At 47.1% G+C, this 27,432-nt stretch overlaps 1 protein-coding gene across 1 annotated transcript in view; it reads right to left on the reverse strand.

Moving 5' to 3' along the window:
* Positions 1-27,432, reverse strand: part of CRTAP (cartilage associated protein) — a 166,475-nt gene that overhangs the window by 84,700 nt on the left and 54,343 nt on the right. The window contains exons 2-3 of the mRNA XM_086964686.1: positions 23,730-23,879; positions 8,270-8,441 (exon numbers count right to left, since the gene is read on the reverse strand). Of these exons, the coding sequence (XP_086820812.1) occupies positions 8,270-8,441; positions 23,730-23,879 (322 nt within the window). The remainder of the gene's footprint in view (positions 1-8,269; positions 8,442-23,729; positions 23,880-27,432) is intronic.

A 27,432-nucleotide genomic window follows, 5' to 3' on the forward strand; every position in this document is an offset into this window, starting at 1 on the left:
TTGAGCCGAATGCAATTAACCGAAGAGAGGGGGGCTGTGAACTCCCCGGGTCTTAGGTCCCCTACAACTGCCCGTCATCCACCCCTAAAGCGACAGCCGGGTATCATGGCGGGAAATCGGCGTTGCCATGGCGACACTGCTTCTACTGGTGTGTGGTACAAGGGCCCCGTGCCAAGAGGAGCAGGGGACACTTGGAAGCGCATACCTGGCTTCTACCAGAGCAGGCTGAGTGTGGATTAATCTGTTCCGGTCAGAGAGCGCTCCTGTCGTGAGGAATGTTCTTAACGACAAGGAACACCTGTCCACGGGGGTCTGTGGTGTGCGCCTCGAGAAAGAATCAGCTACGCCGTCCTGGATAATCCCTGTCACATTTTTGAGCAAAACAGAATGGAGCCCAAATGCGTTTACCATTTGTGCAAATATGCATAACAATACGATTTACTTTTTGTGTAGCGCCTACACCAAAACGGCTTTACAGCGCTCTGCGGGGAGTAAGGGACGGGTGCGCGGAGGTCATGGCCGCTGTACCTCAGTCGGTGGAGTCTCTTCTGATAGCCGACACTGGCTGTTCGGCTGGTGAAGGAGCAAGGTTTGCGGTGTGGCAACAGCCCGAGCCGGCCTCCGGAGAGCAACTACCGCCCCAGCAGCAGCCCGAGCAAGCCACACAACCCACAGCTGTTGATTCTACCCGCACCTTGAAATAAAAAACACGGACATACAACACGAGAGGGAGGGTTCCGAGTTGGCGGAGATATGGCTAAACAGACAACAGTTAGGAACCTTACCTGGGGGCAGAAGGCAAGAACGGGAAGCCAGAGTTTGTGTCTCCGACGCCTGGAGCTCGGAACGGGAGGAGGGAGAGCGCAGGGCGACGAGAAAAAATGGCGCCCCCAGCTTCTGTATTTTTCGTATTTGGGGGCGTGGTTTTGTGGTTCTGAGTGACAGGCAACGTCACTGTCTAAAGAACGCAAAAAATCACGCCCCCAAATCCGAAAAAGACGGGGCTTGTTTGAAGTGACCGTTCTCTCCTCCAATGGCTGGCCTCCGTTTAGGAAGCCAGCCAATGAAGGAGAGAGAGGGCAGGGATGCGGAACCTTCTGCGCTACTAAGAATCATTAAATCTCATGCCTAAGACTGCGCAAGCGCAGCCTTTTAGGCCTTCGACCTAAAAAGAAAAGTGCTGGTACTCGACAAATTCATTGAGGGTCTGGTAGGGGCGTGCGCCTGGGGGCGTGGCTTCGAGACAGGTATTTAACAAAAGTATCATTTTCTTATTCAATGCAAAGCCCCCTAGTGTCCTTGTGTTTTTAGCAGTTTTATGTAGTGCGAACTTGGCAAAAGGTCATTAAAGCTTTTAAATTGTCAAGTCTAGTCAAGTCAAAAGGATTTATATAGCGCACTACATACCCAGAGGGTCTCAAGGCGCTGGAGGAAGGGTGGGGGGATTACTTGTCAAATATCCAAGTTTTAAGTTGCTTTCTGAATGCTAGATGGTTCTGAGTGAGACGAAGGTGAGTGGGGAGTGAGTTCCAGGTTTTAGCAGCCAGGTAGGAGAAGGATCTACCTCCCATGGTGGTTTTATTGATGCGAGGCACGGTAGCAAGGGCTTGGCTGGAGGAACGTAGCTGGCGGGGGGGGGGGTGTAGAAGGAAAGTCGAGTGTTGAGGCAATCGTGTCCGAGTTCGTAAAGTGATTTGTGTGCGTGGGTTAGGAGGCGGAAAGTAATCCTCTTATTGACGGGGAGCCAGTGGAGTTTTTTCAGGTGACTGGAGATGTGGTCTTTACGTGGGATGTCAAGTATGAGTCTGGCTGATGCGTTGGAGTTTTTTCTGGAGTTTTGCGGTGGTGCCGGCGTATAGGGCGTTTCCGTAGTCCAGGCGGCTTGTAACCAGTGCATGGGTGACCGTTTTTCTGTTTTCGGTGGGGATCCAGCGAAATGTTTTTTTGAGCATGCGAAGAATGTTGAAGCAAGATGATGAAACGGCGCTGACCTGTCTGGACATCGAGAGTGAGGAGTCTAAAATGACGCCCAGGTTCCGTGCGTGATCCGTCGAGATGGGTGCTTTTCCAAGAGCCTCTGGCCACCAGGAGTCATCCCAGGTGGAGGGGGAGGTTCCTAAGATAAGGACTTCTGTTTTATCTGAGTTAAGTTTTAGACGGCTATGCTTCATCCATTCGGCTACTTCTTTCATTCCTTCATGAAGGTTGGTTTTGGCGGTATTAGGGTCTTTGGTGAGTGAGAGGATCAGTTGGGTGTCATCTGCGTAGGAGAGGATGTTGAGGTTGTGTTGGCGTGCGATGGCCGCGAGGGGGCTCATGTATACGTTGAAGAGGGTGGGGCTGAGTGAGGATCCTTGCGGTACGCCGCAGATGACTTCAGTGGCCTCTGAATTGAATGGTGGGAGGCGGACTCTCTGGGTTCTTCCGGTGAGGAACGAAGTGATCCATTCCAGTGCTTTTCCTTGGATTCCGATGTTTCTGAGGCGCTGTAGAAGGATGCTATGGCAGACTGTGTTGAAGGCTGCGGAGAGGTCGAGGAGGATGAGGGCGACTGTGTCTCCATTGTCCAGTAGAGTTCGAATGTCGTCTGTTGCGGCGATGAGGGCGGTCTCCGTGCTGTGTTTGGCTCGGAAGCCGGACTGTGAAGGGTCGAGGGATTTGTTGGTTTCGAGGAAGGCGGCGAGCTGGTTGTTGACGGCTTTTTCGATGACTTTGGCCGGGAATGGTAGGAGCGAGATGGGTCAGTAGTTTTTGAGTTCGGTGGGGTCAGCTGTGGGTTTTTTCAGAAGGGCGCTGAGTTCGGCGTGTTTCCAGATTTCTGGGAAGGTGCCGGAGTTGAGGGAGCAGTTGATGACGTCTCAGAGGTGTGGTGCTATGATGGAGTCTGCTTTGTTGAAGATGTGGTGAGGGCATGGGTCTGTTGGGGATCCTGAGTGGATGGAGTTCATCAGATGGATGGTGTCCTCAGTGGAGATTGGGTTCCAGTCATTAAGGATGTTCAAGGGGGGTGAAGGTACGGCAGAAGGTTGGGTGGGTTGGTCTCCGGGTTGGTTGTCGAAGCTGTTGTGGATGTCTGCGATTTTGTCGCGGAAGAACGAAGCTAGGGAGTCGCAAAGGGTTTGCGAGGGAGTGATGTCGTTGGAGTTGGCGGAGGGGTTGGTAAATTCTTTGACGATGTTGAATAATTCCTTGCTGTTGTGGGCGTTGTTATCTAGTCGGTCTTTCAATGCGGCTTTCTTGGCAGTCCGGATAAGTTGGTGGTGTATGCGGGTGGCGTTTTTGAAGGCGTCCCTGGTGTTGGGGTCTTTTTTCCAGGCATTCTCGAGGGAGCGACAGAGTTTCTTAGATTTCTTAAGATCATCGTTGAACCAGGGGGCGTTTTTGCTGCCTAGTTTGGTTTGACGTTTTTTCAACGGTGCTAGGATGTCGGCGTTGTTGGATAGCCATTGGGTGAAGTTAATGGCTGCTTGGTCGGGGTTTGAGGTGTGGACAAGGGGGTTTTGAAGCAGAGATGAGGAGATCTGGTCGATGGTGATTTTGTTCCAGTTTCTTCGTAGAGTAGGTTGAGGGAGGTTGTGAGTTGTGGTTTTATTGTAGGTGAAGTGAACGCAGCTGTGGTCCGTCCAGTGTAGAGTTGTGGTGTGACTGAAGGAGATATATGTTTGCTGGAGGTGAAGATGGGGTCGAGTGTGTGACCAGCGATGTGGGTGGGGGTATTAACAATTTGTTTGAGTCTGAGGTTGTCGAGATTGTCCAGGAGGGTGGTGGTGTTGCAGTCGAAGCTCTTTTCCAGGTGAAAGTTGAGGTCTCCAAGTAGAATGTATTCCTCGGAGGGGAGGGCGTGAGGGGTGATAAAGTCGGTGATGTCGTCACTGAATTGTGCGCGGGATCCTGGAGGTCGGTAGAGGAGGGTGCCTCTGAGTGTGGTCTTGGGGTCGGTGTGGATCTGGAAGTGAAGGTGTTCGACGCTGTCAAGGTTGACGTCTGAGCTGGTAGAGATGCGGATGGAGTTCTTATGAACGATGGCGATGCCTCCTCCAGTTTGGTCGGTGCGGTCCTTACGGATGATCTTGTATCCTTCCGGGTTGGCAATGGTGATGTCTGGGGCTGAGGAGGCGTTCATCCATGTTTCTGTAAGGAAGGCGACGTCCGGGGAGATGGTGTCTAGTAGATTCCAGAGGTCGATGGCGTGTCTGTGGACCAATCGGGTGTTGAGTAGGATGCATTTAAGGTGGTAGTGTCGGAGCTCTGTTTGGTGTTCGAGGATGAGGAGTTGGTCTTGGTGCCGTCGAACTTGCAGGAATTGCAAGAGAAGGGTCCATGGGTGTGTCCAGGGGCGGCTTGGGCGCAGTTGGAGAGTCGTCCGGGGTTAAGGGCTAGGAGGGTGGAGGCGGCGTAAGTAATGCGGGAGGGCTGGGCATTGCGAGGACCAGGGGGTCTGGCGCTGGGCGCGGGCCAGGCACGGACGGGCGTAGACGGGCTTACCTTTGGCGCACCTTCGGCGCGACTGGGGCGCGTGGACGCTGCGCGTGGGGGCATTGGTCATAAATGGATGGTGGAGGGGGCAGAGCGTGGGAGGGGCAGCAGCTGGGAGGCGGTGGCGGGAGGAGGGGCGGACCAGGGGAAAACAACACAAAATGGAGGGTCAAAGGCGAACACAGACAGGGGCAGCAAATGCGCAGAGTGTGCAGGAAAAAGAAACTTAAGCACACCAACCAGCCTCAGTGTAGCGCTAATAAATCTTACAGCCTCAGCAGGTCGCGCTATTAAATAAATAAATAAATACGATAGAGCAGCGCTACGCGAGCAAAGCGCTGCAGTGATGCGAGGGTCAGGTACACAGAGCTGAAAGTAGGAGAGAAAACAATACTACTGAGTCGGCAGAGGTGGCAGCTGCAGGTCAGCAGGAGCGTGGGGGAGCAACCGATCTGAAGGAGGGTCCAGGCGAAGCATAAGTTTTACATAAAACATTTTTTTTGTTTTTATGGCTCGGGGAGATAGCCCAGAATAACAGGATTGGATTTTAACTCCGTGACATAAAAACAAAATAAAGTATGCTTTCGTGTAGAACTTACACTTCTCATTTAAAGTGCTTTATTACCCTCCTGCCAAGTGTGCGCTATATATAACAACTGCAAACAAAGTACAAATTGCGCACTGTATACACGAGCCGAACTTGGCCAAAGGCGTTGGGCGCTCTGACAGTCAGTTGCGAGTGTATTCCAGCGATGTAGCCTTACATTAACTGACAGCGCAAACGTTCCAAAGTGAGGAGCTCTGTCCGTCAGGCCACATCTCCTTACTCCTGTCACGCTGTCAGTTAAGAGTGTAAGGCGGCAGGCGGCAGCAGCAGCAACCCAGCACAGAAATACACTCACTGTTGACTTTCAGAGCACCTCACAGACACGCTCCCTCAGAATGTATTTAGCAGCACCTGTACTGCATGAAATTCCATGCCCGTGAGCCTGACCCCAACATGCCTCTAGGCAGGGTTGGATTGGGATTAGAAATCGACCCAGGCACGCTAAAAAAAGTGGCCCACATTTGCATATTGCCTTTACAAAACACTGCTTCAGCAAAGTTTTATCAAAATAATGCGCGGATTAGTTTACACCGATGAAACACACCAGAATACAAGTGAGGCCACTTTTGCCCCCGGCCCTCTGCCCCGCTCAATATGCATATGTTAATGGGCCAGCCCCACAAAAGAAAGGGAGTGACACCTTTGCTCTTTGATAAAAGGGAGGTATTTGAGGCCCATCTGCCTCCAGAAAGACCACTCAGGCACCCATTGGGCCACTGGCGGCATCCGAGCAATGCAGAAACCACCAAATCGCCCCCAGACTGCTCAAAAAAGCAGTCCACTGCTGGAACTGGACACCGGCCCCCTGGGGCATTGCCAGAGTTCCCGCGTTGCCAATCCGATGCTGCCTCTAGGAGTAAAGCTACTCTCTAGACACAAGGAGAAGTTCCGGTATGCTAGGGGAGAAAATTGAGAAGAGCCGGTACTCAGTACCAATGAGTACCGGTCCATTTAAAGCACTGAATTGAGCCTCCATTAACCTGTGAGCATAGGTTTTAGTAAGATTCCCACTTACACGTCTGACTGAGTTTATTAAATGAAACAATTTTTTCTACAGAATGACTCGAGGGAAAGCGCTCTGGCATGGCTTTGTTAGAGGATGTTAAGGGGAGCAGAGGCGGATCCTCTATGGGGGCGTTTGGGCGCCGCCCCACTGCTTTCTCGCCGTGCGAGAAGGCAGAAACAAATTGTAGAGAACTACCATTTGTTTCTGCCTTCTCGCACAGCGAGAAAGATAAAGTTCCTCCTGGTTGCGAGAGTGGGAGGGGTTACTCGAGGGCAGGGGGGAGTGGCTTTCCCACTGTTGTAAATACTGTCTGTTTGGGCAGCCTCACAGAGGCTGTCCAAACAGACAGTATTAACTGTATTAAGAAAGCCGCTCCCCCCTGCCCTCGAGTAACCCCTCCCACTCTCCCTGTTCTCTGTATGCTGCAGCATACAGAGAAATCACGTGGTGTTGGGGCAGCTGGCCGAACCAATCACAGCGCCGTGCTGTGGTGGAGGCAGCCTGCCTGCAGCCTTCCTGCGTGACGACGAGGAATTCGAAAGTAAGAACTGGACGGCGTCGGCGGGAATCTGGTGGAGTCTCGGAGTCGGTGAAGGCGGGAAGAAGGTAAGTTTGACTTTTAAATTGTATTTATTTTATTTATCCCGCTTCCCCACCACCCGTAATGCCGGCCGTGCCCTCATGTCTTGTGTAATGTTTTGGTGACGTTTGGGGGCTGCAGGGCAGTCTCCTCGAGGGAGTAAATAGATTGATATATTCGCTAGGTATTTAAATGACATGCAATAAGCACATTATGAATTGCAGCTCTGTTGCCGAAAGATATGTAATCAGTCCGTTTTATCTTCTCGCCTCATCTATTTCTGCCTTATTTATGTTGTATGATTAAGAACGTATGCGAGTGAATCTCTAACTAGCTGCTGTGCTCTATTGCACCCTATTCCTTTTGATCACATCCTTCCTCCCTTCTAGTTCCCCCTTTTTTGTGCTGTGAAGCTAGACTTTTCTAATATTTGTTACATAATAAATAAATCCATTTAAATACAAACACAAATTGTGGAAATATAGGTAATGTTGCAAGGGCATGAAAATGGGTATCTGTTAGAGTTGGCAAGTGAAAGTGTGTTTGCTGGTCTCGGAAGGATGAATGAAGTATTATCTTTCTGCTTGGGAGAGCAGGTGACGGTGTTCATTGCCCTGATAGACTACACTTAATCATGCTTGAGGCTGTTGGATAAAGCAGTCTGGCAGCACCAAATGTATACGCTGTATTTCTGATTGTAAATATATTCTATCAGCCTCATTGCCTTTGTCTGAATATTACTACTTTTCGCATGGTTTATAATTCTGAGGCTGTGATTTAAATAAACGCACGGAGAGAGCTCAGTTTGTTTAATATTATGAACTTGTCTGCGCTTTCCTTTATGATGGTGGTTTAACAGCAGCACTGACCATATGTCCACTCGATTTTCAATTTTTTCAGGGGGGGGGGTTCGGGCACGTGTGCTACGCCCCGCCACTTTCAAATGTCACAAGCCGCCACTGAAGGGGAGTCTGTGCTGGAATACTAGAGTAAGCCTATTATATTCCGATAAGTTATTAAGAGAAAACCGTGAACAGTGCGAGGCCACGAGTAAGCGGATTGTAAGCAATGCTCAAGAGGACTAGCATGAGAGATCTGGTAAGGGGATGGAGGTATTTTCAGCATTTCAAATCTTATTTAACCCCTTGTATGCTGATGACGAACCCCAGCCGTCATGCACTACGGTGCTCGTGTGCTGATGACGGCTGGGGTTCGTCATGGCCCGCCCCTGTTTGTTTGTTTACCGCACAGCGGCAGAAACGGGCCAGCAGCGAAGGGGTTAATGACTAAACAATATAAGCACACTATAATACTTCAGAAACCCCTGCTCTGACTGAGCTCTCGAGTGATTGTGCTCTCCATTGGGTGGATATGCGAGTCATAGCTTGAGAGGAGGCAGAACTTTAATTATGTTTATACTTATGTGTCATTAACTAGAGAGGACGATTGATCCTAATATGCCTTAGAAAGAGAATGGAATTCATATTTTACCTAGGCACTATGAAGTAATGTTTCTTTTCACCTCATAACGTGGTGTTTTTTTCTTGGCTTGAAGCCGCTTCGCAGTGATATGGCGTACTACACGGACACACCAACTTACCTGCTATTGACAAATAAAAGTCTTTGAAATGGGTTATTTCACGAGCGCCTTCACAGGCTGCAAGGCATTCCTTATAGACCCGGAAGTAATCTGGTAGCGCCAGCTCCATGTCCGAGATGGAGGTCCGCCAGTTCTCTCCATTGTACGCTCTCACTGCCCTGATAAAAAGAACCTACAGGAAGAGATATGATAAAGGACAAGTCAGTTGTCGTTAGGGTTCTGCATGCTTATTTTCAACAAATAAACATTAGGTAGACAGAGTTTTACAGTCAAAATGTGCAGCAGAACACACACTGAACAAGCATACAGAGGGTGTGCCAAAAGCCAAGATTTACCGACCAATTTGCCCTCAATGGCAGCACTTGTTAACATAGCAAGACAATGCAGGCATTGCCAAAGCTAATAGGTCTCGCCTATGCGACAGCTATTGGCTTTGACAATTTGTTTTTAGCATGTTGTACACCAGCGTGGCTGCTGTTCAGCCTGGCTAAAAGTAAGTGGGATGGGGTGGAGTGGGAGAATTGGGGTAGAGTGGAGTGGGGTAGATTTGGGTGGAGTGGGGTACTTTTTAATGGAGTAGATTTGGGTACAAATGAGTGGGTAAATTGGAGAAGAGTGGTAGGGTAGACTGGGGTGGGGTGGAGTAGAGTAGATTGGGGTGGGGTAGATTTTGGTACATTGGAGTGGGGTAGATTGGATTGGATTGGGGTAGGCTGCAGTGGAGTAGGATAGATTGAGTGGGTTAGATTGGAGTAGACGGAGTGAAGTGGGGTAGATGGCAGCAGACTGGAGTAGACTGGTGTGCAGTGGGGTAGATTGGAGGGGGTAAAAGTGGTGTGGGGAGCACAGAGTAGAATTGAGTGGTGTGTCGTAGAGTGGTGTGTCGTAGAGTGTCTTAGAGTGAAGGGGGCAGGCTGGAGTGCTGGGCCATGTCCTTTAGTAGATTGTCATGGAGCGAAGTGGCTCGTTGTAGAGTGGAGTGGAATGGCATAGCATGGAGGAGCGTAGAGTGGAGGAACAGAACGTGGAGTAGAGTGTTGTAGAGTGGAGTGGTGTAGTGTAGAGTATGCATGGGGTGGGAGCTCACTGTGATTATAGACTGCACATTTTCAATTGATATGACCATCCCATTAGCACAGACCTAGTTTTACAGCACACAAACGATAATATGTGGAAATGGCATCACCTAGTGTATTGATGTGTTTTGATTGAATTCAAATATTTGTTTCCAGTGCACTGTGAGCTACGAAAAAAGTATTTTTTTTCACAGCAAGATTCTCATATAAAATCTCACTTTGAAGACAGAAAAAAACATAAACACTAAAATTCCTGTGAAGACAGTGTGGAGACAGAGCGTGACATTGGACCTCTGCCTTAGAACGCACTTCAAATCTGACATGATTTAAAAGGCCTGGTTACAGAAAGCAAGTTTGAGGAAGAATAAAGTAAGCAGGGTATGGTCAGCGGAAGGAACAATCTCAAGCTGGACAGCCTAAAGCAAATAAAGCAAGCAAACAAAACGCAAGCAACTGTGAGTTACAACCACAAAGTCAATGGTAAGGAAGTTGTTAGCAAAGCTCAGGCAAAGGCAACAGATCTGGTTTCCGTTTTCTATGGAAAGCAATATGTGTAGAAAGGGCACTTCCATCATAAGTGGAATTCACAGCCGGAGCATGTGCATTGAGAAAGTTGCGTGACCATTCACCATCTGTGGATTTGAGGAACTCACAAGCGACGTGCTGATGTGTATCTGGGAGTCCTATTCTAAAAGCAGGCTGCTCTGGGGTTGAGGCCGGTGTAAAACCTGCAACAGGGTAGAGGTGACCTAGGCCGCAGAGTGGGGCCTACCTAACATTGCAGTACAAACAGACACTGAGACTGGCAACAGGTTAGGAGCTGAAGAACCTCGAGCGGTCTCGCGCCCATCTATTTATACCCGAGGGCTACTCCGCCCCCAGGCTGTGTGCGTGCGTAAGTGGACGGGCCGTGTGGCTCCGCCAGTACATCCCTCCAAACTCACAGATGAATAGTCCAGTCTTATTTAGGGTTCTTTGCAGTGCGTAGTCTCCAGGCATAGCCCTGGAGCCGCTGACTGGGAGTCGGGTTTGGTCGTAGGTTGTATCTCCGGCTTCACTGCCCTTTGACCTCGGGTGCACTTGCCGGTTCTGCTGTTTCACTCTCAGAACCTGGCAGGACGATGTTTAATCCTGCTTCCCCTCGAGCTGGTGATGGTTCTTCGTCCCGAGGGGTGGCGGCTGCCTCAGGGGTAGCCGGCTGGTCCTCTTCAATCTCCATGTCTTCCGACCTTTGTTCCTGTGTTGCTTCATTTATCGGCACTCGCTTGAACCATGACACGTTTCGTTTCACCGCCCTTGACCCGTGGGACGCTGATACCATGGTACCGTGGATGTTCACCACCTCCCATATCTCGGGCTCAAACGTTGTCTGATACTTCCATTGATGGTGGCGCGTCTTGAGGACCACACGATCGCCTACGGCCAGTGGCCGGACTCCGGCTCTTCTTGTTCGGCTTGCTCTCTCATTCGTGTTTCGTCTCCTGTCTTGTGTCGCTACATGATCTAATTTAGGTGCTTGCCATGCTGGGCTCACTGGCACACAGTCTCGTGGAGGTCTCTTGAACATGACGTGCGCTGGGGCGCACTTGGTGGTACAGTGTGGTGTCTGTCTGTAGGCATTCAGGAACTGCGACAGACATTCCTCGGCTACTTCACCCTTCTCTACACCGATCTTTAAAGCTCGGTTCATTGTTCTCATAAATCTCTCGACCTCTCCATTGGCCTGCAGCACTGGGGTGTAATCCTCCGATGACGTATCCCTCGTCTGGTTAGGTATGCTTTGAAATCAGAGCCCTGAAACGGCGGTCTATTGTCTGATCGTACTTCATCCGGGAAGCCTAGCATTGCGAATGCCCTATCCAGGGCTGGCTTAACATGGCTGAACGCGGTGGACGGGATCACCTCCACCACTGGAAATCGGGAGCATGAGTCGATCAGTACCATGGCTTGGCGCCCATCCGGGAAAGACCCAAAGTCAATGCTTGTTTTGGACCAGGGAATGTCACATGAGTCTTCCGTGATGAGGTTCCTGACTCATGATGACACGAGTGGCAGTTGCGGATCTACTCCTCTACCGCGCTGCCAATGCCGGGAACCACACTCTGCCCCGCAGCCGAGCCTTTGTCTTTGCTATGCCTTGATGTCCTTGATGAGCGAGGCGTACTACTTCCCTCTGCAGACTTGAGGGTATGACAATTGTGGCTCCTCGCAAAACTACCCCATGAGGTCCTGTGCTTAGTTCACTTTGTGCACGCCACATCTGTTGACGAAACGTCTGCTCCACTGTCGTAAGGGCGCTGGCACCATCCAAGAAGTGTTTCCAGCTACGGTCCTTCAGGGTGTGCTTCACCCTCAGAAGAACCTCATCCTGGTCGGTGGCAGTACCGATCTCTTCTAGCGTGAGGGCCTTGGGGCAGGCATCTTGAGACAGGATTCTGACAAACTCTTCCACCTCCTTCAGGTCCTGGTGTTCAACTGTTTTGGAATCGTGCTCTGGGTGGTGTGAGAGGTAATCCACGGGGTTGTCCGCTCCGGGGCGGAAGATGACCTCGAACCTGTACGTCTGGAGCTGGACGGCCCACCTTACGATTCTGGGTGATGCAAGTCTGGCAATCCCCGCAAACAGCGGAACCAATGGTTTGTGGTCTGTCACGACCGTGAACTCATGTCCGAAAAGGTACAGGTGAAAGTATTGGCATGCCCACTTTATGGCGAGGGCCTCTCTCTGAATCTGTGCGTAGCGCATTTCCGTGGCCGTCAGCGCCCGGCTGGCGTATGCCGTGGGTACCCATATGTGATCTTCCCTCTTCTGCAACAGGACCGCCCCTAGCCCCACCGGGCTGGCGTCCACGACGAGCTCCGTCTGTCGATGTGGCCTGAAGTACGCCATGACCTTGTCATCTATCATCCTCCTTCACAGACCACGTCCATTGCTGTCCCGCCTTGGTGAGTGCGCACAGGGGTTCCGATAGGGACGCCAGGTTGGGAATGAACCGGCCACAATATGTGGCCATCCCTAGGAAGCTGCGGACATCGGTTGCAGACGTCGGCTTCGGTGCTGACCGGATGGCCTCAGCTTTCTTTGGGTCCACTAGCAGCCCGTCGCGAGAAAAGATGTAGCCAAAGAACTCGACTGATTCATTGTAGAATGAACACTTTTCTCGATGCAACGTGAGTCCGTGGTCTGCTAGGCGCTGGAGAGCAGCTCTCAGATGGCCATGGTGCTCCTCTGGGGTCTTGGAGAAGACTAGAATGTCATCGCTTAGATTGATGACTCCGGACAACGTCTCCCTGATCGCATTTTGGAATACTTCGGCGGCCGAGGACACGCCGAAGCTCAGGCGATTGAATCTGTGGAGGCCGACATGTGTTGAAAATGTCGTGATGTTACAGCTGTCCGGATGGAGCTCTAGCTGGTGGTAACCTGCGTTTAATTCCAATTTAGAGAACCATTTGGCCCCGTTCAAATCAGCTACAATGTCGTCCATAGTGGGCGTGAGATGACGTTCCCTTTTGACTGCCTTGTTTGGGAGGCGCATGTCCACACACAGTCTTATTGCGCCAAGCTGTTTAGGCTTGGGTGCCACAACAAGGGGTGATACTCACGGGGTGGGCCCTAAAACCTTCTCGATCACACCCAATTTCTCGAGCTTCTTTAGCTCCTCTTCCACTTGCGGGCGCAGGTGGAACGGCACCCTCCGGTGGCGCAGTGCAGTTGGTCTCACTGTGCGATCAAAGTGTAGCTTAAATACTTTTCCTTTGAGGCAGCCCAGGCCTCGGAAGAGCGATGGAAGTCTCTCAGCATAGCATCAGCGTGTCGTTCGTGGACTTGGTTGGCGAAGAACACCAGCTGAAGGTCCTCCGCGGTGTGGCAACTGAGCAGCGTGCCCCGTTTACCCCCGGTCACATGAAACTTTGTGCTCACCGTTTGGTCGTTGCATGACACCGTCACGTCGATCCCTCCGCGCAGCGGCAGGGGTTCATCGCTGTCATATGTGTAAATTCTGGCTTTTGAGGGTAGGAGCGGTGGGCGAGGGTGCAACTGTTCATACTGCGTGCTGTCCATTACATTCACCGACGCCCCTGTGTCTATCAGTGCCTTCACTGGGGAACCCCCAATCTCGACTTCACACATCGGCAGCGGCCTCTTCCTGGATCCGTCTTGCCCAACAAAGGAAAGAAGAAAACGTCTTAGTCTTCGTCCGCTTCCAGCCGAAATGCTGTCTGATGCGTGTCTCCGCATGGCTCCGGGTCCACTAGAGAGAGTTGACGTACTCCTTGGGCGGCGCTTCTTCCCGCAGGGCCGGTGTGGCGGCTGCTGCGGCACACTTTTGCGAAGTGGTTCATCTTGCCACAGTTGGAGCATGCCTTCCCACGTGCAAAACACCGTCCGTTCTGGGGATGATCCATCCCGCAGTTACTGCATGCGGATCGAGAGGTTGCTGCCGGTTGACCCTTTTGAGTAAAGGCGGGAGGCCTTCTCCGGACCACATCCACGTGGTCTTCCTTCATAGTCACGTGTTTCGCCGGTGCCACCGGTTCGTCAAGTGCGGCCTGCATCGCTTCCGCTCTTGCGTTAGAGAGCTCATGTGACCTCGCCAGCACGAGGATTTCGTCCAAGCTGATCCGTGGCTGCCGCAAGATTAGGCGTCGCAGTTGGACCGACTGACATTCTTGTATTAGTTGTGCTCTGATCTCCAGCGTCCTGTCCGGTAGCTCGCATGACGTCGCCAGCTTGTGCAGCCTCGCATAGAAAACGTCGATCGACTCCCCCTCCGCCTGGCGGGCTTGGCGTAGCTTGAACCACTCAAAATCTGCGTTGGCGCGGGGGTCAAAATGGCGATTGAGGGCCGTGACTGCGGCCGCGTAGTCGTTGTCGTCCCCTCTGTTCGGCAGCATCTCGAAGAACTCATAGAGCTCGTCACCCCCATAACACATCAGGAGCGAGCGCTTGACTTTGCTGTCGGTTTCCCTGACACCCACAAAGAACTGTTCTAGGCGACCAAGCCAGAGGCGCCATCGCGTGGCCGCTTTGGTAGGTTCCGATAGTTCGCCGAACGGCGGAATTGGGGCCGCCATGGCGTGACCTTGCGTGGTGGGTGTGGTGTTGTTGGCCGGGGCTTGAGGAGGTGGCCTCGCTTCTACTGGCCCAGCATTCTGTGGCGGTCGAGGTGGCGGGGTGGGAGGCCGCTGGGCCGGTCCTGTGGGCGCTGTCCCTCCCGATGCTAGCTGGCTCATGTTGGACGCGTAGACTGCGTACTAGCAGTGAAGTTGCGACTGTGGCACTACGGGACTCGCTGTGGTGGTGCGACACTGGACTCCGATCTACCTGCTGGTGCAGCTCTGCGTTGTGAGGTGCATGGCCTTGCTTCTGCTGACCACCCGGGATCCTTCCACGAGATGCGTGAGTAACCGCAGGGTGTGTTGAGGGCCGAACCAGTCCCCCCGATGCGTGCCGCACGCGATTCTCCTCCCACGCACTAGCACGCCAGAGCGCTGGGATGTCGGCAAGGCAGGTTTGGGCCTTCACGGCGAGGGCGCAGCAGCGCAGGGCCCAAATCCGATACGGTAATCCTTTCTGGAGGAGGGCTCACCTCTCGCTCTGCGACAGGCGCGAAACACCGGCAACCGGTAGGGCCAGTTATGCCGGCACAGCGGGTTGGCACCCGCAATGGATCTCATCGCCGGCCGCAGGCTCCAGCGCAGGCAGCGCGAGCGCAGCTCAGGCGGCACCGCGGAATACGGCAGGCGCGTCCGCGGGGGCGAGGCGTGGGCAAAAGACCCGCCTCGTCGCCAGTGTAAAACCTGCAACAGGGTAGAGGTGACCTAGACCGCAGAGTGGGGCCTACCTATCATTGCAGTACAAACAGACATTGAGACTGGCTACAGGTTAGGGGCCGAAGAACCTCGAGCGGTCTCGCGCCCATTCATTTATACCCAAGGGCTACTCCGCCCCCAGGCTGTGTGCGTGCGTGCGTAAGTGGACGGGCCGTGTGGCTCCACCAGTACAGTCGGCACTTTGGGTCATGCAGATTTCTCTTAACCACATTTTAAATCAAACTCCTGAAGACAGAAATCTTAGTGGTAGATTTCTATTGAACATTGGCAACAACTGGGGAAAAATAAAGGAATACTGGACAGGGCTTTCATACCTAGAATTCAGTTCGGATTTTCTATCGGCTCTGGCTTCTGATGAACAATTAAGTACAGTTTTTTTCACTCACACAGCACACTGATCACCAGGTGATCTCAAAGCTTTATAAAATCCAGTAAAATTAATAGGTATAATAAAAGGTTGGATGGAGCTACACTACTTTCTAAGCATTTATTGATCATGCAGGCATGGTCTTTGGCCACTCCTCTGCAATACTCTGGAAAACCTTGGCAGGCGAGAGGTCTGCGAGGGAGATGTAGACATGCCGGTCATTCTAAAAGCCTTAAGTTATACCCATCATTACAAAAGATACATTTGCAAAACTGGTAAAAGTCAGGGATGATCGGTTCAAGGGGGAACTGTAGGGTTCGTGTGGAGCCTATAAAGAGAAGTTCTTTTTTTCAACAAAGAAGGTTTAGAGATGGTTGCTGAGATGTTGAGAAGGAGGAGGTTGAGGGACTGAGCAGTTGGGTTTGTATGAGATTAGACAGATTTTGAAGTGAGATGAGCCAGTCTATTCTGCTGATTTGACTGTGTGGTAGTTAAACTGAACTCTTAACAAAAGTACTCTGACTTTTCAGGCCTTGCTATCAAAATCCCCAGCTAAGCCTATTCTCATCAGCTCAGATTTTCTCCATCTCTGTTCCAGGCACTTAACTTGGACTAGTTAAGCTTCTCTTTGGCATAAGTGAAGCTAGCCAAAACAGAACCCGTTTTTCAGTCTAGTGCTTTTGTTTACTTGGTTCAAGGAAAGAGACTGCTATTTCAAACTGGTACAGATCCTAGCTTGCACAGTAGTTTTCTGGAAGGGGCTCATTGCACATTGCACAGAACACATGCTGTCGTGCAGGGTCCACAATGCATTTTCAACCAGTTACTAAGCTCAAGAGCCAGAAAAGACATGAAAGTCTCTTCCAGAGAACATATGGGTTGCATTCCGTGAACACAAATTTCATATTGAATCTACTTTTAAAATCAATATGTGCACACCAGAAAGCTGTAAATCCTCCTTCCCCATGCCAGTTTGCCCCCAAACTGGGCATTTTTAGAGGTTCAAGTATCCTGCAAAATCTCGAATATATTCGAAATTACTATTCAAAAATATCATAAATATTAGGTTGGTAAAATATAGTAATACAGTTGGGTAATCAGAGAATCAAGATCAACTAGAAATGTAACATCAGCAATTAATGCAATATCTGAAGTGAGAGACCCATTTTTAGGTTTTGCCTGCACAATGCTTGCGATGTGCTTGCAAAATCTCTTGTAATAATAATTTAAAAAACATAAAAGGGGCTTAGACCTCGCCCATTACTTACCTTTACCTACTATTGATTGACTCCACGTAATTCTATATTCCAGCCTTCCTATTGGTCAACGGCTCCTCCTAGGCTTTGAGTCGAGCCTTCCTCCATAGAGCTTGGACAAAGTACTCCTTTCTGTGGCCAGTGTCCTTCAACTGGCCACTGGCTCATGTTTTGCCTGCACAGCGCTTGCGAAATCAGTTGTAAATGTATATATATTTTTTAAGTCTTTATAGCCCTTCTATTACTTACCTTTACCTACCATTGGTTGGCTCCCACTTCACTCTCCATTCCGGTCTTTCTATTGGTCGACCACTCCTCCTGGGCTTCAAGTCGAGTCTTCGTCCTTGGAGCTTGGACCAAGTACTCCTTTCTGTGACCAGTGTCCTTTCACTGGCCACAAGCTACTGCAGGTACTCTTTTTTACTTTTCGGCTTGGTTACTGTTGGAATGAGTTTTGCCTGTAACACTTGGACCAGTGGAGAGAAGCTTGAACTGATGACTTTGTTCCTTGGGTTTTTTAGCGCCACTGCGGTCTCATTACCTCTCCTTTTCAGTACTTCCTTATGGGCAGTGAAAGAACCCCTACTATCTATTATAATGCCTAGGTATTTGTGTTCGTGAACGGTTTCCAGCTGTTATTTTGCCAGGTACCAGCGATGTGCTCCTTTTGCCTTTCTTTGATTTACGTGCATGACCTTGGTCTTGTACAGGTTGATGCTCAAGCTGTTCTTCAGCTGAATAGCTTTGTAAAGTGTCTAATAAGTGCTGAAGGCCTGCCGAAGTTCGGCTGATGAGTACTAGGTTGTCTGCATATTGTAGACTTGAGAGGACAAAACCATGCATCTTTGGGGAATGACAGTTGCACATGTCCAGCCTTGATGATAGATCTGACATGAAAAGATTGAACAGGGTTGGGGCGAAGACGCAACCCTGTTTAAGCCCATTGGTGGTTGGGATCCTTCTTGACAGATGGTTTCTGGTCCCCAGTTTTACTTGTACCCAGGTGTCTGTATGCAAAAGTATTAGTTGATCCAAGAGGGCAGATGGGATCTTCCATTTGGTAAGTTCACGCCACAGTTTGCCTCTGTCAATATGATCGAAAACGGATCTGTAATCAATGAAATATACATAGAGTGGTAGTTTGGCTGCTATTGTGGCGTCAATGTGTAAAGAGAGAGTTAAAATATTGGTGAAGTTTGCATAGACTTACTGAAACTGGTTTGGTTAAGAGGAATAACTGAGTTTTCGGAAGCCCAAGATGTCAGTTCCTCTAGGATAGGCCAATCTAGTATTTGGCGTCATTATCTATTAGGGTTACCAATACATAATTTTTTGCCTCGTTCTTATCGTTTATACATTGGGGAGATGATCGAGCCCCTCCACGAAGCCGGGACTGTCTCTGTTCATATTTCTTTAAAGACTGGCTTTAGAGATTCCGCCAAATAACCAGGGTCTAGTTTGAATAAGACTGGGGGTATGCCATTTGGGCCTGGTGCTCACTCTCTTCTCCCTTTGCCTATCCTCTTGGAAATTTGTTTAGCCGAGATTAAGATAGTATGTGTTGCCAGATTATTGTGTGTTTCAGGAGTTCTCTTCTTCTGTTGGGCGTATGATGGCTTCCGAATTTGAGTTGCTATTGAGGTTGCTGTTCAAGTAATCCCAAAGGAAGCCCGCCCAAGCTTCTTCCGTCAAATGTGAGCTAACTCCATGAACTTTAGGGTTTTGTAACAAGTTGATTATACGTCAGAATCATGCACTGTTGTGGCTCTTTATGTCATAAAGAAGCTAGGCCCATAACATATCTTCTAACTTTTTTTTTAGTTGCCAATTTTGCTTTTTCTGTGTTCCTTTTAATTGCCTCAGCTTCCTTTGCACATTGACATTCGGTCCATGTAGGTGAAGGTTCCGTTATGTTTTATTTATTGCCTTCTTAAACAACCTGATTTGAGCATTCTGCGAGTTAGAGGCCCACCCATGACAAAGCTCTCCTGTTATCCTTTGTCTTGACTCCTATTTTGTTGAATGAACTTTCCCTAGTGCTTTTGTGAAGATTTCCCAGCCAGCTATGGCATTCATTCTAGCGGTTTGATTTTCTTGCAGGAGGATCTTTGCAAAGGCCAGCAGATTTTCTGGGTGTTGAGTAATACATTTAATCCCTTTGTTATTTTCTGTTTTTTAAGGAACTATCCACTTGCTGGACTGGTATTATAACTTATGCATTTAGTGTAATTACTTGTGGGAGATGATCTCTGTTGTCCTTTGCTACCAGATTCAAGTCAGCAATTTTGCAGAACAGAGGAACGGTTGCAAAGGTGTACTCTATTGTTGTGCTAGTTATCGCAGTGTGGAAAGTGGCAGCAGGGGAACGGTCTGCCGGAACAGGCAGCTTAGTGCATGAAAGTTAAGATGTTCAAGATCCTCCAGTAGTTTCTTTGTCAGCTTGGTTTGCCTTCCCCATTTGCTTCGTTCTTGTGGTGGAATATGCCATACAGGTGATTGGTTTCCCAGAAAGTGGTCATCTGTTGTACCTAACATGTGCAGGATTAAATCACCAGTTATTATGAAGTTTGGTGTTTGCTCCTCTGATAATAGCCTGCTTAGCTCACCTCCCAGCAGATTGACACCCATGGCCTTAACAGGGATGAAGATATATATGTTTATTAACACCAACTACAGATCTTTAATAGTGCTTTTGACTGTCACTTTGACAGCCTTTGTTGCATTTGTCAATGTTAATTTAGAAACCAGCTCTTCGACCGCACTGATACTTGTTATAGAAGTATATATTGAAAGTCTTTCTTTGAGGTGACCATATTTGGTGCTTTTAGTGGCTGGAAGATGGTGTAATTTAATGCCTTGAAAATTAAATGGTTGACCCAGCCAGGTCTACTGTAAGAGGACGAGGTCAAAGGATTGTAACTAGAGCAATACCTGATGTTTTGTTTCTCAGACCATTTATATTCCAAGAACACAAAGGTAAGGTGTTTTTGGGAGTTGGTGGGGGATTCTTGTTAAGTCAGTGGTTGCTGCTCCAGCGTTTATTGGACTTGCTAGCCAACCCCAGTCTTGAGGTGCTGGAGTTCCAGTCACAGTCTGAATGCCCCCCACCGGCAGACTGCTTTCTCCTTGTGCTTTGGAGATGTGATCTGCACCCACTTTAATACAGAATATGTGTGCGCTGTCGAACGCTCATGACGGGGTCCTGGATGATCATTGTGTCTCGCTAACGCAGGAACGGATAGCCTGGTTTTTGGTAAGGTATCGGCTTTATTCCCCCGATATTTAACTGTTCTTGTTCCTACAGAAACCTCCTGGCTATGCCAGGCGATGCCCAGATCGCTTTTGTTGCCTCATTCCCTAGATGGCTATTATGTTCTACAAATTCTATGGATATCAGGTCTGATGAATTTAAATCCACAGTCTGCTAATGGTGGTTAACAGCTGTAAGGCGTTCCCCTTGTTTGGAGAGTCAGCACAACCTTTGCACTTATATTCTGGTAAAAACAGAGTAGTGAACGTTTCTGACTGCATCTGTAGCCTATTGAATGCATTGGTTTATTGAGTGTTTTCCCCGTGTTCTGGAAGGTTCAGTGAGACTATCTGTTTGAGTCAATTAGGTACAGGTTCTGACCCATTTCCGTGACTTAGGTCTGGCTCCTCTTGAGGGACAGCCTCCTACCCCAGGAAGCAATGCCTGGCTTTAGTATCTAAGGTAGCTGATTCTTGAGAGGTTCCTCCCACCCAAGCGCTGCTCCACCTTCATTTGATGCACTACCCATTAACTCTACTCAACTCGGACACTGTACTCTATGCCACTCAACTGTATGCCCATCCACTCTACACCCTCTACCACACTGTGCGCTACTCTATGACAAGCATTGGCAAAGCCAATAGGTCTCACCTATGAAAGAGCTTTCGGCTTTGCCAATATGTTTTAGCAATTTTGTACAACAGATTGGCTGCTGTTCAGCATGGCTAAAGATTAGTAGGGCAAAGAAAAGTTGCGTGGAGTGTCGTAAAGTGAAGTAGAGTGCCGTACAGTAGAGTTGAGTGGCATGGAGAGGAGTGAAGTGGAACCTTTAGGTTATTTCTATAGACCATCTATACTCCCACAGGTCATTGGCAAAGAACCTGTTCTATGCTCTGCCACATCAAGCCTCAGGTTCAATATTCCCATATCTAAAAAAAAACCTCCTTGGGATGTTAATAGTTTTGCATCAGTATGGGATCCATGCAATCTGTTTTGGGCCATAAAGTTGCTTTTTTAATAGCCTGACAAGTGGGGGGGCGCAGGATGGAGGAAGCAGTGTGGCCATGGAACAGTGAGGGGAAATGGAAAGCAAATTGTAATAAAGAAGTGAGGACAGACCCACAGAGTCAGAGACCGAGAGGAGTGGAAGGCTGAAGGAGAGAGACTACAGTCACATGCACTCTCAGTGAAAGCGCAAAAGTAGATTAAAAAAAAATAAAAATCGTACCTGCTAGCCAGGGAAAGGACACTGGCCACCGAAAGCAGTACTTGGTCCAAGCTTCACAGCATGGATGAAGAATCGAAGAAACCGAAGTTTAGGAGGAAGTTGGAGGCCAGGAGGAACTTCTGGCAAACAGGAAGCAAAGAAATGAGAACCATCTGGGAGCCAGTCAACGGTAAGTGAGGTGGGAGCCATTATGGGCCGCTTACATTTTTTTTTTTTATTTATGTATTCATTTTTTAAATAAAATAAGATTTCGTCAAGCCTAAAAAGGTTTTCTGCAAGGATTTTCCTAAGTGGAAGGATGTTCCAAAGTCCTGCTGCTAACATTGAAGAAAGACAATGGATCTATACATGTATGATACTAGCAAGACAGACCTTTATGAAATGAAATTGTAATTCTGACAGGGTCAAGCGGACGACATCCGCTTGACATAAGATAGGATCCTGGCTGTTATTATGGCACCATATCCAGAATCTCTTCCACTTCATGCATAACATGTTCTTATGAAAAGGTGTTTAATTTCCTATAGAAACTCCATGTAAACAGGAGGTAGTTTCAAATTACCATGCTGTCTGACTTCATAAGCAATGCTGCCAAATTCAACAATGTTAAATTCAGATGGTGAATTTGCTCCTGAAATGTGGTAAGGTATATTCGGTTTGCATGCTAATCTCTTGTGACGTCCGATTGACATATGAATGAGGTTCGGGTACCACCACTGCCAAAGTCAGTTTGGATCGGAATCATCATCTTCGAACGAGTTTTGCACAGCTTCAACAGCACTGTTAGAATGAGTGGAATTGGTGAAAATATGGAGAAAAATGTATATGACCAGTCTAATAAAAGAGCCTCCCCCACCGATTTAATTTCTGGAATCCTGGCAGCAAAGTCCCAGCAACTTTTGTCACGAACAGCTCTCTGGATGGTGTTCCCCATTGCGTGAAGATTTCTTCAACATTTACGTTGTCTAGGATCTATTTCTGGTTGTGCTTTTAAAACTGACTGAGAAAATCAGCTTGATGATTAAGTGTGCTGCCGATTGGGTATTGCCAACAGTGTCAGATCCTACAATGCAGAACAAACCTTAAATTTAAGTTATGGTTTCCTTAACGCCTAAACCTATGTTAAAAGAAACAAAACTCACCAATATACCTAAAGACCACAGTTAAAGTACAGTTATGGTTACTAACTAAAGAGCACTGAAATTTGCAAGTTATGGTTAGGTGCACAATGTATGCTTGGTGAACACGGTTTGCTAATGGTGAACGCAACATAAAGTTTTCTGTGATAGCCACCCAAGCAAAGCTTGACGTATTAGTAAATAGTCAATGGATGATGGAAGAAAAAGCTCCCTAGTCCAACAATGTGCCTTTATGTATTTTTTACATTGGATTTGCAAATCAATGGCTCTAAAATGTAGCCTCGTTTTACAAAGATGGTATTACTTTTTAAATGCTAATTTTTCAAAAACAACTTAACCGGTTTTTACCAAACAAACTATAGGCACTTCCTTGAGTAAGGGTCTATGCATAATACAAGTTTGGGGTAATTCCATTCAGCAATTTGTTTCAGTGTAGAGGAGCAAATAATTCTATTGAGTTAAAGTGGGAATTTTCGCTTTAGGCTCCGGCTCAACGATCTGTATGAAACTTGCAGTGAAGAACCCAAAGTGGATGTGCTTTTCTCCTGAACATTTTCATGCAGATTTGTCAAACTGCACAAACGTCAGTAAGGAAACAAAGAAAAAGCCTTTTTCCCTAAAAGACGGACTTAACCATAACTACGAAGGCACTATCTCGGCCTCTTTATTTATGTCCCAGTTTCTGGCCCAACATATCCAATTTATTACTCAATTGAGAATTACAAGGGTGATCATTTTATTTTTTATTGTGTTGCATAAGCTTTGTAATTTCATGGCAATATTAAAGAACACAATAAATAACTTAGAAAAGTAATTTACTAAGGTCAGAACCAATACTGCATATTTAACAGTACGAGTAGGATCATCAAATGGAAATCTAAAATGGTACCATGCCCTTTATACCGACTATCTCAGGTCAGCGACGTATGATAACATCACTACTATTGTAAGAAATAAGAACACAAGTCTATACAAGTCTATTCCACTCCAGCTGAGAGCAAAATGTTATGCTGGATTCGATTTTGAGTAATATGGCCAAAGGAGAAACCGAGCATAGTAGAAGGCGCTGGCCTGGTAATGTTTGAACGGTTCACACTTGGCGAATAAGTGACAGGAGAAACATATTTACCTGGATAATGTGAACACTGTTTATTTAAAGCTCTTGGTAACAGGCGTTTTGTTGGCGGTGCATAAGACTGACATTAAGTGGATTAAACAATTCTTAAACAAATGTAAATAAAAAAACTGTTAAGTGCAATATAAAAAAAAGTTAATTTCTGTACTGCTAATATTTGAAAGTGCATACCTCATATGACTTGGTCTCCAGGTCTTTAATGTAGTCCTCTGAATCAGGCATGCTTTTGTAGTACGCCATGTTCCGCTTCATCATTTCATCATCCGGGTGCTTGAGCATGAATGTGTGAGCTGCTGCAATAGCCTTTGGTAAGTTATTGGTCTAAGGGAGAAAAGTGAATTGTCAGGGAAACCAAAATGTTGAAAAGACGTAGAATTTTAGCCAGATGTCAATCGCCTACCCATTCAATATTGGTTCAGAGATTACACAGGAGACACATTCTTCACAGTATTATATACCCCTGCTTTTTAGGTCGAGAATTCGAGACCCTTTGTATATACTTAGTATATAATATACAAATATGTGTATGTATTTTGTGGGCTCTGGAGATCAGCTCTAGGACTCGTCTGCTTCCGCTCAGGGACTTTTTTTCTGTTAAATTGCCTCTATTTAACTGTCTTGATCAAAAACGACCAGTAGAAGTCAGTAAAATACCAGAATCACTTTAGCATTCTCTAGATTCCAGTCCATAGAATTTATCTTCCACAAGCACCCGTAGACAATATTTTTTTCAAATCTGGTATTTTCAGTGATAAGACCACCGAAGGCCCTGATTTTATATTAAAAACAGAGCTTTGGACTATACCATTTCCTGCTGAAAGGCAATATGTCACGCAGTTTGGTGCTCACTTTCCCTCCATGTTAAAGAACAGTAGATTTTTCCGCACCCAGGCTAATGTTCTGCATAGCAAAATACACAGAAGGTCCCAAAGGCAAGACCGATTGCATTGCAAATGCTTGTTAATTGTTTATGGCAGGAGAATCTCAGTTTTAATTCCTCTTCAATTCCATTACCAGCGCTGTCATTTTATGCTCTTACTTTAGTTGGAGTATGTTGCGTTGTGATGCCTCAAGACTATTAATTTATTTTATTTTTCCATTTTAATTCCCATTGCACTCAAATATAAATAAAATATGACCTGAAGTAACAAAGGCATCATAAAACAAGAACATTCAACAGAGGCGAAAATTCAAAGATTCTCTAAAACAAAGTATTTACACTGTGCCGGATTCCTTCAATAACAGCATTTTATTTTGAGGTAGATCGAGCACATATTTTTTTTTTTATATTTGATCTATTCAATCGGCCAACAACTTTATTTTCTGAATAATTCATTTATTTGACAATGTAGTAGTTACTTCAGGGAGAAAATAGGCCTTGGGTCAGACATGTTTTGCTCTGGTATACAAAAATCAGCCAATTCTATTGAAAAGACAGCACAAAAGGTACTAATGTATTGGAACACCAAAAACATACGTCAGAACGAAACTGAGATGATGGTGCCAGCAGACACGCTAGCAGGAGAGAGTACTGAGAACATTTTATACAAACTTTGTATACTAAAGAGCAAGGCAACATTTAGCATTGTAGGTGTATTTCATTTTCCAAACCACCAGGCTGTACATATAGATCAAAGGTACCTGCGAGAGTTACATATGAACACAGCAGCGGTGCAGACAAAGTATCAGTTGGGGTTTCAAGTGCGTTGAAGAAAAGGACATGCAACACAATAGAGTCCAAGAATGTGTAAGTCCTGTGAGTCAGCGAGCAGCAAGAAGTTGCCATTGAATACCTTTAGGATAGCATTCGTGGGGGAGGTGGTGATACTTAAGACTCCTCAGAGACTTCAAAACTGGGTACCTGTCTTGTTACAGTGGCGTGTAGCCATGTGTGATGAAGACCTAGTCTATGGTGATGAGAAAGTTAAAAAACAGACTGGCATTGGAGCCCATAGGAGTACTTACAGTTCTGAAGGAATTATCGTGAAAAATTGCCGGCCAGTCCACTCAACATCTTAGGGTCAGACATAAGGAAGCATTGCACGGAAACTGACAGAAGTTTTTTAGCGAGCAAACCAAGCTCAAGTAAGCTGTCACATTATGATCTCTACAAGCGGAGCCATTTCCGTTTAAATGCAAACAATATATCTGCTCTTAAGCAAGCATTGGCATAGCCAATAGGTCTCACCTTTGGGATCTTATAAGTATTTACTTATGCAGCACAATATTCTTGGTGCAACAACATCAACTGTTGCATGGCTAAACACTTATAGGATCCCGAAGGCGAGACCTATTGGCTATGCCAATGCTTGGGTTTCTAAAACAACTAAGCAACTAATCCCTCTACAAAGGAAGGTGAGACCACCACTTCTGAGTGTGATATGTGATTAGTAATTACAGTACCATATTTAGAAGCATGCTTTAGTAAACGTCAGGCTGGTGTGGGCTCAAGAAGCAAATAAATAGGTCTGAGTTTGAGCAGCAGATCCTATATTAATTTTTCAGGAACGTGAGTAAGATATAAAGAAGAGTCAAGAATCAAGCCAGAGACAGCATACGATGCACTTAACATAGCTGGACAGTTGGCAGATGCACCAGGCTATGTCTTTGTAAAACAACAAAAAAATCGAAAAAGATTATTAATAAAGAGTTACTAGCACTGCAGAAACTTGATCCGATTGCAACAGCGGGAATACCGTCAATGGACGTGGCCGTAGAACTGATCAGTTTGAAAATAGATCAGGCTAATTACTCAGATCCGTTAACTGCTAGTGGAAAGATTTTTATTCTATATCTGTTTTACCCTAGGATTGCCTTGTTTTATCAATGAATGAATGTGAAAAACTCTATTGATGACAAGATGTACTAATCAGTGTCATGTTGTTCTTCAGTTTAGTCATGTTAGAGAATATAGCAAGGAGCGAATGCCCAGCAGTGATGGAGATAATGAACTCTTAAGACAAAAGGAAGAAAAAACAAGATTACTTTTTAAACCCCACACCGTTTGACTTTTTAGCTTTGGGGAACATGATCACGGATAGCAAAAGAGTGGGTGGTAAAGTCACATATTAAATTTTCAAGGTTATGTGACACAAGAATATAGTCAATGACAGTATTGTGGCCAAGACCATTAAAGTAGGATGAAATGGGACTGAAGAAATACACAATTCATTGGCAAGGTCAAACGTGATCAATAAATCTAACGGTTTCATTCCTTGCACGCTGTGACTAAACTGGGTTTGGTCATCGTCATTAGTGTCCACCCTGCCACAAGCCCTTTGTGGTGGGGGGGGGGGGGGCATCAATTAGGGTTAAAATCCCCTTCAATACAAGGGAAACTATCGAAATCGTGCTCAATCTGGGTTAGCACAGTAGTGACATCAAATAGCAAGGCATTACTGTACAAATTAACAATTATAAAGTGACAGTTGTGCAAAATTTTACAAACAATAATCAAATATTAAAGTGAGTTGGATTCGATCTGAAACGTAGGGTAAGGCACTGTTTTACAAAGACAGCAAACCCACCATTAGATCTATCAGCTTTAGATGGAACAGTGGGTTGGTAAAATGTTTTCAAACCATTAATGTGATTAGGGTCAGGGGCCAAAATCTACTCGAAAAAGAGAAAATTAAATTCCTTAAGAAACTCAGCCCAATAAATAAGTGACAACTTGGAACGTAGAATTGCCACGTTCCAGAATATAAACTTGCAGAATCGAAAAGTTACTGGTTAATAGGCAAGGGCCATAGCTTGGTCTGACAAACCACACTGGGCAGAGAAGAAAGTAAGAAAGCAGCAGAATCAGGCACATCCAAAGAACTAGTCATCATAAAGGAAAGGGACCCGGGTCGTGTAGACATAGAATCAACCA

The sequence above is a fragment of the Lissotriton vulgaris genome, chromosome 4_1 (genome assembly GCF_964263255.1).
Source record: "Lissotriton vulgaris chromosome 4_1, aLisVul1.2, whole genome shotgun sequence".
Taxonomy (NCBI): Eukaryota; Metazoa; Chordata; class Amphibia; order Caudata; family Salamandridae; genus Lissotriton; species Lissotriton vulgaris.